The sequence below is a fragment of the Hyperolius riggenbachi genome, chromosome 2 (assembly GCF_040937935.1).
Source record: "Hyperolius riggenbachi isolate aHypRig1 chromosome 2, aHypRig1.pri, whole genome shotgun sequence".
NCBI classification, from domain to species: Eukaryota; Metazoa; Chordata; class Amphibia; order Anura; family Hyperoliidae; genus Hyperolius; species Hyperolius riggenbachi.
This window is the reverse complement of record NC_090647.1, coordinates 363,149,308-363,163,728: the sequence shown is the minus strand read 5'-3', so window position 1 is coordinate 363,163,728 and position 14,421 is coordinate 363,149,308. Positions and strand designations below refer to the sequence as shown.

Below are 14,421 nucleotides of genomic sequence, written 5' to 3'. Positions count from 1 at the left end.
GAAAAAATAACCTTAAATAAAAGATAGCAACTGATTTGCATTTCATTGAGTGAAATAAGTTTTTGAACCCTCTAACAATAAAAGACTTCATACTTAGTGGAAAAACCCTTGTTTGCAAGCACAGAGGTCAAACGTTTCTTGTAATTGATGACCAAGTTTGCACACAGGCTGTCTCTGTGCAACTCTGAGCTTGAGCTCCCTCCATAGGTTTTCTATTGGAGACTGAGAGTCCGGAGACTGACTAGGCCACTCCATATTATATATATATATATATATATAATATAATTTTTTTTTTTTTTTTTTTTTACTACCGTAATTGTGATGGCTTTCGTCTATTGCAGAAAATTCAAGTCTACTCTTGATTCTGAGGCAATTACACTATTTTGCATGGATTTGTTTCATGTGAGAGTGCCTGAAAATTGTTCCTACCATCAGACTTCATAAAAAATGTCTAAGGGCAGTTTCATACTGCACCCGACTTTCTGCATTTTCCAATTTCACTTGCAAAATGCAGGACATCGAGTGGATAGTGAATCGTTCAGGGACATTCTCGTCAGTGCGATGCAGTTGTGATGCAGTTCTGCGTGAAGGCATATGCCAGTCCTGCTGGCTCATGTGGTAAACATAGTGCAGGAAAATCACAATGCCACAACACTTTCTCTTTTAGATACTGTGATGCCCATGTGTACTTTGTATATTAAAAAATCTTTTCTTTTCTCCCTCCTAGGTATGGCATCACAGCTGCAAGTGTTCTCCCCTCCTTCAGTATCGTCCAGTGCCTTCTGTAGTGCAAAGAAACTCAAAATTGAGCCTTCTGGCTGGGATGTTACAGGACAGGGTAATAGTAACAAGTATTACGCACACAGCAAAAGCATTGCTCAAGGGCACGCAAGTTCATCTCACCAGGTAGCAAGTTTTAGCCTACCCACCTATGAGCCCAACATTTTAATCCCAGCCACTGCAGCAGAGCACATTGTGGTAACTGCTGCAGACAGCACCGGCGGCGGACCCACCACATCTTTTCAGAGCAGCCAAATCCTAAACCATAGAAGCAACGTTTCTTTATTGGAACCCTACCAAAAATGTGGACTGAAAAGAAAAAGTGAAGAGGTGGACAGCAACGGTAGTGTGCAGATTATTGATGAAAGGCCACCTCTGATGCTGCAAAACAGAACCGCGGTGGGTGCTGCTGCCACTACCACCACTGTAACCACTAAAAGCAGCAGTTCTAATGGCGAAGGAGATTACCAACTTGTTCAACACGAAATCCTGTGTTCCATGACCAATAGCTATGAAGTCTTGGAGTTCTTAGGTCGGGGCACATTTGGGCAAGTAGCAAAATGTTGGAAGCGTAGCACAAAAGAAATTGTGGCCATTAAGATCCTAAAAAACCACCCTTCCTATGCCAGGCAAGGTCAGATAGAAGTGAGCATCCTCTCCCGACTAAGCAGTGAAAATGCGGATGAGTACAACTTTGTGCGTTCCTATGAGTGCTTCCAGCACAAGAACCACACTTGCCTTGTTTTTGAAATGTTGGAACAGAATCTTTATGACTTCCTGAAACAAAACAAATTCAGTCCTCTTCCACTGAAGTATATCCGACCCATCTTACAGCAGGTAGCCACAGCGCTTATGAAACTGAAAAGCTTAGGGCTGATTCATGCGGACTTAAAACCAGAAAACATAATGTTAGTTGATCCAGTGCGCCAGCCTTATCGAGTCAAAGTGATAGACTTTGGGTCTGCCAGTCACGTGTCGAAAGCTGTATGTTCAACCTACTTACAGTCTCGGTACTATAGGTAAGTTGGATTTTTATTCTCTTTATTTCTTGTAATTGTTCCAGAAAGTCAAACTTGAATGTATGTACAGTAACCTGAGAACATGTAGGTATAGCATTCTGGGTGTCTGTGTGTGAATGGTGTCCCAACAGACTGTTTTTATATTTTAAATGCAACAGTACTGTGCATATTAAAAAAATATATTAAAGTATATGAGTAGCTTAGCTTGATGTGCAGTCCTTTCAGAAAATATATATTCATGTATATTCAGCTTTGGCTTTATTAATAACATCTGTAAATTGCCTAAGTTTTTGAGTACGCTTTCTGCACTGGATTTTACAATTTGTGCTTTGTATTGACGACAGAACAATCATCTTGATAGGAAATGTAATGCATATCTATGCCATGGACTCGGCTGTAACTAAAATCACAGAAATTACTGTATAGATTTAGTGACTTACTTGAAATACAGTTATATCTAGCATGTTGCTTTTTATTTCACTGCTGTACGGGCTGATTTCCACTGGGGTGCAGCATCTGTTTCAGAGTTAAACGTACCTGTGTGTTAGCAAGTGTGCAGCTGAATGTTTTAGCATTGCCATGCATGGCTATTGGGATTTATATACATGCTGCGATAACTACATCATGCATCATTTAAACACCTATCTCCCCCCCCCCCCCCCCCCAGATTTGGGTGCAGCCTAGGTTGGCATTCTGCATCCAAAATTGCATGTGCATAACTGCCACAATTCACAGCTAATACAATAGGCCTTATAACTCATTAGCAGCTTCACTTATCTCAATTGAGAAAAGTGCGCAGCATTTGACCTCAGTTGGCAGAACTAGTTGTGCTGTCAGTTCTTGGAATGCTTTGATCTCTCTAGCAGAAAATTATAGAAACTGAAAGCAGAAGTCCTCTGTTGTCTCACACTGCCCCTGGTGACAAGTGGCCATAAATACATTCCAGCAGTACTACTGTACTTTAGAAGCAAGGAAATGTAACTGTGGGCTGGTGCACACCAGAGCGATTCTGGAGCGTTTTTTAAAACACTTGCAGGGGGAAAACCACTTGGCTAATGAAAGTGAATGGGATGGTGCACACCAGAGCGGGTCGTTTTTCCACAAATGCAAACTCGGGGGCTGGAGCATTTGTGAGATTTCTGAGACGTTTCTGCCTCAATGTAAAGGGATAGGAAAGTGGAAAACCGCTCTGAAAAACAATTCTTTTTCTAAAAATTCAAAAAAAAAAACTTCCCATCTTTCTTGCTCTCAGAAGCCATTTTCTGCTAGGAAAGTGTTTTATAGTTAGAATTTCTCATCAGTGAGGGTCACACTGTAGTCGCTTCCTGTCTGAGTCAGGACTGAGTCAGCCACTTACATACCTGATATTTAACTCTTTCAGACAAAGAAATAAAAAAAGGAACACAGCATAATTATTTGTGTGCTAGGCACTGTACATACAGTTGTCTAGCTCATCATGTCACTTCGGGTATCCTTTAACTTCTAGAAATAAGGGATTTGGGGAACAGATAACTTAGTAGGGGCTACACCTAAAATCTTTTTGCAGGAAAAAGAAAACTGCATTTGATGAGGGGAAACTGGTAAAGTTCATTAATTTTATCTGCAGTCCATTGACAGCATATTTTGCACAGTTATCGCTTGGGAAGAAATTGCTCAATGTGCAGTAGACCTTTCAAGTGTCAGACACAGAAGCTAGGGTGTTCTTTCCAACTGACGGGTTAGCATGCTGCTGCAGGTGTGAAAACTTGAGCATTGAGACAATCTCTCGTTTCTTTTTGTGATCTACCTTTTCGACTTTTTAAAAAAAAAATTTGTTACTTCAGGCAACAGATGAATTTTTTGTTGCAGTGCAGTTACATAAACAATGTTAGATTTTTGCCTCGAGTTATAAAATTGTAGTATAAATGGATGGTTGCAGCAAAAGCCTTTGTGATTTTGTAACTCAATGATACAAAATACAGCTCTAAAATAAAAAAACAATACATGCCCAATGACGAGTTCTGTTAGTCTCTCCAGAGCCCCTTATTAGTGGGGTTTCTGTGCGTAGCTCTGCCCCTTGCAGAAAAAGCCCTCAGCTTATAGAAAAGTCGGCACTGACTAATAGGTTTGCTCTTTATAAATACAATGAATGCTGCATAAGTGAGAGGCCTTTTTTTTTTTTTTTTTTTTTTTTTGTAAGGGGGAGAGCCAGGTGTCAGGACCCAGGTGATGTGGGACTCGGGTGAGACTTCTTACTAACAGAATGTTCTGGTGTATTACTTGATATCCTTGGGTATGCATTGTTTTTTTACATCAGAGATGCGCTTTAAAATGCTCATGGTGCATGCATGAAAGGCTGAAGTGGGAAAAATGTTTACTATTTTATGCTTGTGGTTTATACAGCTGAACTTCGCTTATTGAATTTTATTGAACAAAATGGAATTTCCTTCATTAAAAGTTTTTTTTTTTTTTTTTTTTTTTTTTTTTTTTACTTATTCCTAATAGATATCCACTTACATTGTCCCATAAAGTTTATGTAACTCCGTTGCTGTAGCAACGACATTTTAGTTTGTGCTTTAGTTAATGTTTACTATCTTTTTTTTCCACTGGAGTTTGGGTCTTCACCATGCATTCACCATGTGATCTTTTGTTTGGACATTAGTTCCCATGACCAATACCCAGTGTGGGGAAGAATTTACACTTTAGAGCATGGCATACAACACCTTAAATCTCCCCCATACGCTTCATAGGGAATCTCACCTTGCAGTCATTGTTACAATCTGTGTTTTTTTTTTTTTTTCCATATCCATAAGAAGTGTCCTGTTTTCATTTCCAGGGCTCCTGAAATAATTCTTGGGTTACCCTTCTGTGAAGCAATAGACATGTGGTCCTTGGGTTGTGTAATAGCAGAGCTGTTCCTTGGATGGCCTCTCTACCCTGGTGCATCAGAATATGATCAGGTAATTAATAATTTTTTTTACATGAATGCAGTAATTGTGATGGCATTATTATGATTGCAGCGGTGTATTAGATGGGTATGCCTTTTTTTAATGGAAGCTTAGTTTTCATAGTCTAACACAGTGAATTTACTTTTTAAATCCTAATAATTCGGCTTCCAGCAATTGCTGGAAGATAAATTATTTCATTCCTTACCATCCATGGCTGCCTGGAGGGGGAATAGTATTTAACACGGCCGGGAACTTGTGCAGCAGCAGGATCAACCATATACTGGCTGTATCCTGTGCCCAAGTCTCCTGCGCCAATTCCTCTGGTACGCTTCATAGTAACACTTTATTTAGGGCCAAAGAATGGTACGCTTCATAGTAACACTTTATTTAGGGCCAAAGAAGACCCTTACATGTAATTTGGGTTTTGATTTCAGGGCTGTGGAGTCGGTACAAAAATCTGACTCTGACTTCTGAAACTTCCGTCTCCAGGTACCCAAATTTGCTCTGACTCCTTAAAGGAATACTGTAGGGGGGGTCGGGGGAAAATGAGTTAAACTTACCTGAGGCTTCTAATGGTCCCCTGCAGACATCCTGTGCCCGCGCAGCCACTCACTGATGCTCCGGCCCCGCCTCCGGTTCACTTCTGGAATTTCTGACTTTAAAGTCAGAAAACCACTGCGCCTGCATTGTCGTGTCCTTGCTCCCGCTGAAGGCACCAGGAGCGTACTGCGCAAGCCCAGTATGGTCTGTGCCTGCGTCGTGCGCTTCTGGTGGCATCAGCGGGAGCGAGGACACGGCAACGCAGGCGCAGGGGTTTTCTGACTTTAAAGTCAGAAATTCCAGAAGTGAACCGGAGGCGGGCCGGAGCATCGGTGAGTGGCTGCGCCAACACAGGATGTCTGCGGGGGACCAATAGAAGCCCCGGGTAAGTTCAACTCATTTTCCCCCGACCCCCCCCCCCCCCCCCCCTTACAGTATCCCTTTAACCACTTCCCGACCGCCTAACGCACAGAGGCGGCCGGGAAGTGGAGCCCTGAAGGACCGGCTCACCCACAGAGGCGGCGGTCCTTCTAAGGGCATGGGCGGAGCGATCGCGTCATCCGTGACGCGATCCTCCGCCAGCGCCTGTCACCGCTCGCCCGCCGCAACATCCCGCCGGCTATACGGAAGCGCCAGCGGGATGTTAACCCCGCGATCGCCGCATACAAAGTGTATAATACACTTTGTAATGTTTACAAAGTGTATTATACAGGCTGCCTTTTGCCCTGGTGGTCCCAGTGTCCGAGGGACCACCAGGGCAGGCTGCAGCCACCCTAGTCTGCACCCAAGCACACTGATTTCTCCCCCCCCTGCCCCAGATCGCCCACAGCACCCATCAGACCCCCCCCCCCCCCCCCGACCCCTGTTTGCACCCAATCACCCCCCTAATCACCCATCAATCACTCCCTGTCACTATCTGTCAACGCTATTTTTTTTATCCCCCCCCTGCTCCCTGCCCCCTCCTGATCACCCCCCACCCCTCAGATTCTCCCCAGACCCCCCCACCCTGTTTACTGTATGCATCTATCCCCCTGATCACCTGTCAATCACCCGTCAATCACCCCCTGTCACTGCCACCCATCAATCAGCCCCTAACCTGCCCCTTGCGGGCAATCTGATCACCCCCCCACACCAATAGATCGCCCGCAGATCCGACATCAGATCACCTCCCAAATCCATTGGTTACATCTATTCTCTCCTCTAAACACCCACTAATTACCCATCAATTACCCATCAATCACCCATCAATCACCCCCTATCACCACCTGTCACTTTTACCTATCAGATCAGACCCTAATCTGCCCCTTGCGGGCACCCAATCACCCGCCCACACGCTCAGATTGCCCTCTGACCCCCCCTTATCAATTCACCAGTGCATTAATTACATCTGTTCTTCCCTGTAATAACCCACTGATCACCTGTCAATCACCTGCCAATCACCTATCACTCATCAATCACCTCCTGTCACTGCCACCCATCAATCAGCCCCTAACCTGCCCCTTGCGGGCAATCTGATCACCCACCCACACCATAAGATCGCCCGCAAACCCGCCGTCAGATTACCTCCCAAATGTATCGTTTACATCTGTTATCTTCTCTAAACACCCACTAATTACCCATCAATCACCCATCAATCACCCCCTATCACCACCTGTCACTGTTACCTATCAGATCAGACCCTAATCTGCCCCTTGCGGGCACCCAATCACCCGCCCACACGCTCAGATTGCTCTCAGACCCCCCTTTATCAATTCGCCAGTGCATTAATTACATCTGTCCTTCCCTGTAATAACCCACTGATCACCTGTCAATCACCTGCCAATCACCTGCCAATCACCTATCACCCATCAATCACCCCCTGTCACTGCCACCCAACAATCAGCCCCTAACCTGCCCCTTGCGGGCAATCTGATCACCCACCCACACCAATAGATCGCCCGCAGATCCGACATCAGATCACCACCCAAGTGCAGCGTTTACATCTATTCTCTCCTCTAAACACCCACTAATTACCCATCAATCACCCCCTATCACCACCTGTCACTGTTACCCATCAGATCAGACCCTAATCTGCCCCTTGCGGGCACCCAATCACCCGCCTACACGCTCAGATTGCCCTCAGACCCCCCCTTATCAATTCGTCAGTGCAATATTTACATCTGTCCTTCCCTGTAATAACCCACTGATCACCTGTCAATCACCTGCCAATCACCTATCACCCATCAATCACCCCCTGTCACTGCCACCCATCAATCACCCCCTGTCACTGCCACCCATCAATCACCCGCTGTCACTGCCACCCATCAATCAGCCCCTAACCTGCCCCTTGCGGGCAAACTGATCACCCACCCACACCAATAGATCGCCCGCAGATCCGACATCAGATCACCACCCAAGTGCAGTGTTTCCATCTATTCTCTACCCTAAACACCCACTAATTACCCATCAATCACCCCCTGTCACTGCTACCTATCAGATTAGACCCCTATCTGCCCCTAGGGCACTCAATCACCCGCCCACACCCTCAGAATGCCCTCAGACCCCAGCCCTGATCACCTCGCCAGTGCATTGCTTGCATCTATTCCCCCCTCTAATCACACCTTGAGACACCCATCAATCACCTCCTGTCACCCCCTAGCACACCTACCCATCAGATCAGGCCCCAATTTGCCCGTGTGGGCTCCTGATCACTCGGCCAAACCCTCAGACCCCCTTCCGATCACCTCCCCAGTGCATTGATTGCATCTATTTTCCCCTCTAACCACCCCCTGAGACACCCATCAATCACCTCCTGTCACCCCCCCTAGCACTCCTATCCATCAGATCAGGCCCAATACAACCTGTCATCTAAAAGGCCACCCTGCTTATGACCGGTTCCACAAAATTCGCCCCCTCATAGACCACCTGTCATCAAAATTTGCAGATGCTTATACCCCTGAACAGTCATTTTGAGACATTTGGTTTCCAGACTACTCACGGTTTTGGGCCTGTAAAATGCCAGGGCGGTATAGGAACCCCACAAGTGACCCCATTTTAGAAAAAGACACCCCAAGGTATTCTGTTAGGTGTATGACGAGTTCATAGAAGATTTTATTTTTTGTCAAAAGTTAGCGGAAATTAATTTTTATTGGTTTTTTTCACAAAGTGTCATTTTTCACTAACTTGTGACAAAAAATAAAATCTTCTATGAACTCGCCATACACCTAACGGAATACCTTGGGGTGTCTTCTTTCTAAAATGGGGTCACTTGTGGGGTTCCTATACTGCCCTGGCATTTTAGGGGCCCTAAACCGCGAGGAGTAGTCTAGAAAACAAATGCTTCAAAATGATCTGTGAATAGGACGTTGGGCCCCTTAGCGCACCTAGGCTGCAAAAAAGTGTCACACATGTGGTACCGCCGTACTCAGGAAAAGTAGTATAATGTGTTTTGGGGTGTATTTTTACACATACCCATGCTGGGTGGGAGAAATTTCTATGTAAATGGACAATTGTGTGTAAAAAAATCAAACAATTGTCATTTACAGAGATATTTCTCCCACTTAGCATGGGTATGTGTAGAAATACACCCCAAAACACATTATACTACTTCTCCTGAGTACGGCGGTACCACATGTGTGGCACTTTTTTACACCCTAAGTACGCTAAGGGGCCCAAAGTCCAATGAGTACCTTTAGGATTTCACAGGTCATTTTGCGACATTTGGTTTCAAGACTACTCCTCATGGTTTAGGGCCCCTAAAATGCCAGGGCAGTATAGGAACCCCACAAATGACCCCATTTTAGAAAGAAGACACCCAAAGGTATTCCGTACGGAGTATGGTGAGTTCATAGATTTTATTTTTTGTCACAAGTTAGCGGAAAATGACACTTTGTGAAAAAAAACTATTAAAATCAATTTCCGCTAACTTGTGACAAAAAAATAAAAACTTCTATGAACTCACCATACTCCGTACGGAATACCTTGGGGTGTCTTCTTTCTAAAATGGGGTCATTAGTGGGGTTCCTACACTGCCCTGGCATTTTAGGGGCCCTAAACCGCGAGGAGTAGTCTTGAAACAAAAATGACCTGTGAAATCCTAAAGGTACTCATTGGACTTTGGGCCCCTTAGTGCAGTTAGGGTGCAAAAAAGTGCCACACGTGGTATCGCCGTACTCGGGAGAAGTAGTATAATGTGTTTTGGGGTGTATTTTTACACATACCCATGCTGGGTGGGAGAAATATCTCTGTAAATGACAATTTGTTAATTTTTTTTACACACAATTGTCCATTTACAGAGATCTTTCTCCCACCCAGCATGGGTATGTGTAAAAATACACCCCAAAACACATTGTACTACTTCTCCCGAGTATGGCGATACCACGTGTGGCACTTTTTTGCACCCTAACTGCGCTAAAGGGCCCAAAGTCCAATGAGTACCTTTAGGATTTCACAGGTCATTTTGAGAAATTTCGTTTCAAGACTACTCCTCACGGTTTAGGGCCCCTAAAATGCCAGGGCAGTATAGGAACCCCACAAATGACCCCATTTTAGAAAGAAGACACCCCAAGGTATTCCGTTAGTAGTATGGCGAGTTCATAGAAGATTTTATTTTTTGTCACAAGTTAGCGGAAATTGATTTTAATTGTGTTTTTTCACAAAGTGTCATTTTCCGCTAACTTTTGACAAAAAATAAAATCTTCTATGAACTCACCATACTCCTAACGGAATACCTTGGGGTGTCTTCTTTCTAAAATGGGGTCATTTGTGGGGTTCCTATACTGCCCTGGCATTTTAGGGGCCCTAAACCGTGAGGAGTAGTCTTGAAACGAAATTTCTCAAAATGACCTGTGAAATCCTAAAGGTACTCATTGGACTTTGGGCCCTTTAGCGCAGTTAGGGTGCAAAAAAGTGCCACACATGTGGTATCGCCATACTCGGGAGAAGTAGTACAATGTGTTTTGGGGTGTATTTTTACACATACCCATGCTGGGTGGGAGAAAGATCTCTGTAAATGGACAATTGTGTGTAAAAAAAATTAACAAATTGTCATTTACAGAGATATTTCTCCCACCCAGCATGGGTATGTGTAAAAATACACCCCAAAACACATTATACTACTTCTCCTGAGTACGGCAATACCACGTGTGGCACTTTTTTGCAGCCTAACTGCGCTAAGGGGTCCAAAGTCCAATGAGCACCTTTAGGCTTTACAGGGGTGCTTACAATTTAGCACCCCCCAAAATGTCAGGACAGTAAACACACCCCACAAATGACCCCATTTCGGAAAGTAGATCCTTCAAGGTATTCAGAGAGGGGCATGGTGAGTCCGTGGCAGATTTCATTTTTTTTTGTTGCAAGTTAGAAGAAATGGAAACTTTTTTTTTTTTTCTCACAAAGTGTCATTTTCCGCTTACTTGTGACAAAAAATATCTTCTATAAACTCACTATGCCTCTCAGTGAATACTTTGGGATGTCTTCTTTCCAAAATGGGGTCATTTGGGGGGTATTTATACTATCCTGGAATTCTAGCCCCTCATGAAACATGACAGGGGGTCAGAAAAGTCATAGATGCTGGAAAATGGGAAAATTCACTTTTTGCACCATAGTTTGTAAACGCTATAACTTTTACCCAAACCAATAAATATACACTGAATGGGTGTTTTTTTTATCAAAAACATGTTTGTCCACATTTTTCGCGCTGCATGTATACAGAAATTTTACTTTATTTGAAAACTGTCAGCACAGAAAGTTAAAAAAATCCTTTTTTTGCCAAAATTCATGTCTTTTTTGATGAATATAATAAAAAGTAAAAATCGCAGGAGCAATCAAATAGCACCAAAAGAAAGCTTTATTAGTGACAAGAAAAGGAGCCAAAATTCATTTAGGTGGTAGGTTGTATGAGCGAGCAATAAACCGTGAAAGCTGCAGTGGTCTGAATGAAAAAAAGTGGCCGGTTCTTAAGGGGTAGAAAGCCCTAGGTCCTCAAGTGGTTAAGATGCCCATACACTCAACAGATTGGCAGCAGATAGATAAGAAATGCATCTGATCTATCTGATGCGTTTTTAGAACATTTTTTACCAGGATAGAATTCCAATAGATTTCAGTTTGAAATCTATTGAAATTCGATCTGATGGCATTTTTTTGCCATCAGATTCCCATTAAGGCCAATGCAAACTGATAAGCAATCTTGTCAGATCGACCTAAATTTTCCATCCTGCCTGGTCGATGGAAATCCTTCGAAATCGATTGAAATCGGCCATTGATCGGTCGATTGGCCAACCGATTTGCAAACGATCGATTGGCCAGAAAATCGGCTGAGTGTATGGGCCCCTTTAGTCTAATTCTTACCTAGGCTGGTGAGTTAGTACAAAAACTCTGACTCCTTAAAGGGAACCTTAACTGAACGGGGGGTAAAGAGTTTCACTTACCTGGGGCTATTACCAGCCCCCTGCAGCAGTCCTGTGCCCTCGGCGCCGCTCTGGAATCCTCTGGTCCCCCGCTGTCACTTAGTTTCGTTTTTGACGACTCGCCAGTCGCCGGCCGCCATGCGTATTATTGGACGCATTCACCAATGCAATTAGCGCTATTGCGAACCGCAATGCGTACAAAAATATGCATTGCCGCATTCCGCACACGTAGATATGCGGCAATGCGTATTTTTGTACGCGTTGCGGTCCGCAATAGCGCTAATTGCATTGGTGAATGCGTCCAATAAAACGCATGGCGGCCGGCGACTGGTGAGTCGTCAAAAACGAAACTAAGTGACAGCGGGGGACCAGAGGATTCCAGAGCGGCGCCGAGGGCACAGGACTGCTGCAGGGGGGCTGGTAATAGCCCCAGGTAAGTGAAACTCTTTACCCCCCCGTTCAGTTAAGGTTCCCTTTAACTCCACAGCCCTGGTTGATTTATTTATATATTTGGATTAATGATCCTTCTGCTTGCAGTAGTACGTAAATGTGCACTCTGGTTTTGTGTATACACTGTATGTATATAGATTTTTCCATCATGTGCACTTAATCAAGTTTGCTGATTCACAATCAAATTAATTACATATGAATCTGCTTCAGATTGCTAATGTGAGCTCTAGTAAACTTTTGTATTTGTAGTAGCTGGAATGGTTATGACACTAAATGAGACATGTTGGTCATAATGTAATAAATACAGTGGGGGGGGGGGGGGGGGCGCTAATTCTTAAGGGATTAGCTGCTAAACAAAGTTAGCATGTTGCTACCATTGCCAAATAAAGGAAGAATTGCCTTACATACATAAATATACATTCTAAAGATTTCCTGCATCTTTTAACATGCAACACCAGGATTTTATAGAATTATTTCAGTCCTTTTCACTCATTTATAAGTAGTAATGAGAATTCTGGCTAGAGCGGCACTCCGTGACTTATTACAAATTAGAAAAAGAGAGGTAATTTTGGCTGCTGGCAATAACCGGTGCACAAATTACATGTCTCCTCCCTCCACCCCAATTGCAACAACTCGGAGAGGGAATAGTGTTTAACGCGGCCCTGAGTTTCAGTGGGAGCAGGGTGAGCTGTATTTTTTGGGTTAACCTTGTGCCCAAATTGTCCCACGGACATATTAAATGTATGCAGAGAGATTGTGAAGAGCGATGTGGGCCTGGGTTAAGAGTTTAAAATGGATCCTCTCCTTATTTGGCAGCCTATGCCTGTTTACTGCCTCTTCTGTTCAGACTAGTAAATGATTGTCTAGTGCAGCTGCAGTAATGCGGCCAGTGACACACTTTGTAAATTTCCAGAGGAAATCTACTGGCTTTCGGCAGTTAAAAATAAACCGCTCTAGCTGGGTGGTTTCCCTTGACTGAGAATCTGCCAGCATTCTGAGAAACATATCTATAATGTGGGTGGGGAGGCTGCATGTTTTGCTTTATTAAAGATGGTTTTTATTTTTCTTTCTTGATTTACTTTTTTTTCTTTCCTCTGAAGCATCTGAACTTTCTGACACAACGTACAGTTTTCAGTTAAGCCTCTTTCACAGAAGATGCTGAAGGTGGTGAATCCACTGCCTGTCAGCTGCTCCTGTGCACCAGCGGGGTGTTTGCTAATGCTCAGCACGAGCAGTGAACAGTCATCCGTTGTACCTGGACACATCTTAATACAGTTTTCTACTACCGGGTAACCGTGCTGCATGTCAATCGCTGACATAGGGCTGGTGCACACCAAAACCCGCTAGCAGATCCGCAAAATGCTAGCAGATTTTTAAACGCTTTTTTTTATTTTTATGAGGCGTTTTGCGGATTGCTGCTGCGGTTTTCAGTATAGTAGATTTCATATATTGTTACAGTAAAGCTGTTACTGAACAGCTTCTGTAACAAAAACGCCTGCAAAACCGCTCTGAAGTGCCGTTTTTCAGAGCGGTTTGCGTTTTTCCTATACTTAACATTGAGGCAGAAACGCACCCGCAATCCAAAAAATGCCTCACCCAGGCATTTTTCGTTTCTGCAAAACGCCCCCCGCTCTGGTGTGCACCACCCCATTGAGATACATTGACCAAGCAGATCCGCAGCCGCAAGCGGATCTGAAAACGCCCAAAAAGCCGCTCGGTGTGCACCAGCCCAAACACAGGGTTACACACTCCACCCTTCGGCTGCACTAAATTGCAGCTGGAAAGCACTCGTGGCCAGCGGAGGGGGAAGTGAACTGCCTGATAAGTGTGCAGTTCAGCCTTTTGTGAGGAGACCTTAAAGTGGATCCGAGGTGAACTTTTACACATTGCATAATTGTGATCCTTTCCTATTGTTTATAGGGCATTCCTCAAGCCAAATATTTTTTTGTTTTAATACTCTAATTCCCTATAAACAAAAAAAAAGCCATGCCCACAGGTTTTCAGAGGGCCAAGGCAGTAGCAAGGGCGCATGGGAGCTCAGTCTGGGCAGGAGGGGGATGTGTTACTAGCCATTGATTTCAGAGGCGGAGGGAGGAGGAGAGGGGATTAGGCTGATGGCTCAAGATACAGATAAGTCATTGTATAATTTCATCTCGGATCCGCTTTAAAACAAGTTTTTTGTTTTTTTTTGTTTTTTCGTCTCCCGCTTCAGACTCCCTTTAAAGGACATCTGAGGTGAAGATAAACTGATAAGAAAAACAATTGTATCCATCTTCCTTCTTCTCCTAAAAATGACTTTTTTTTTTTTTTTTATGGCTA

The 14,421-nt window shown here is 44.0% G+C and overlaps 1 protein-coding gene across 1 annotated transcript in view; it reads left to right on the top strand.

Moving 5' to 3' along the window:
- HIPK1 (homeodomain interacting protein kinase 1) overlaps positions 1-14,421 on the top strand; it is a 139,853-nt gene that overhangs the window by 47,827 nt on the left and 77,605 nt on the right. Inside the window, 2 exon segments of the mRNA XM_068266186.1 lie at positions 728-1,799; positions 4,615-4,738. Of these exon segments, the coding sequence (XP_068122287.1) occupies positions 730-1,799; positions 4,615-4,738 (1,194 nt within the window). The 5' untranslated portion in view covers positions 728-729.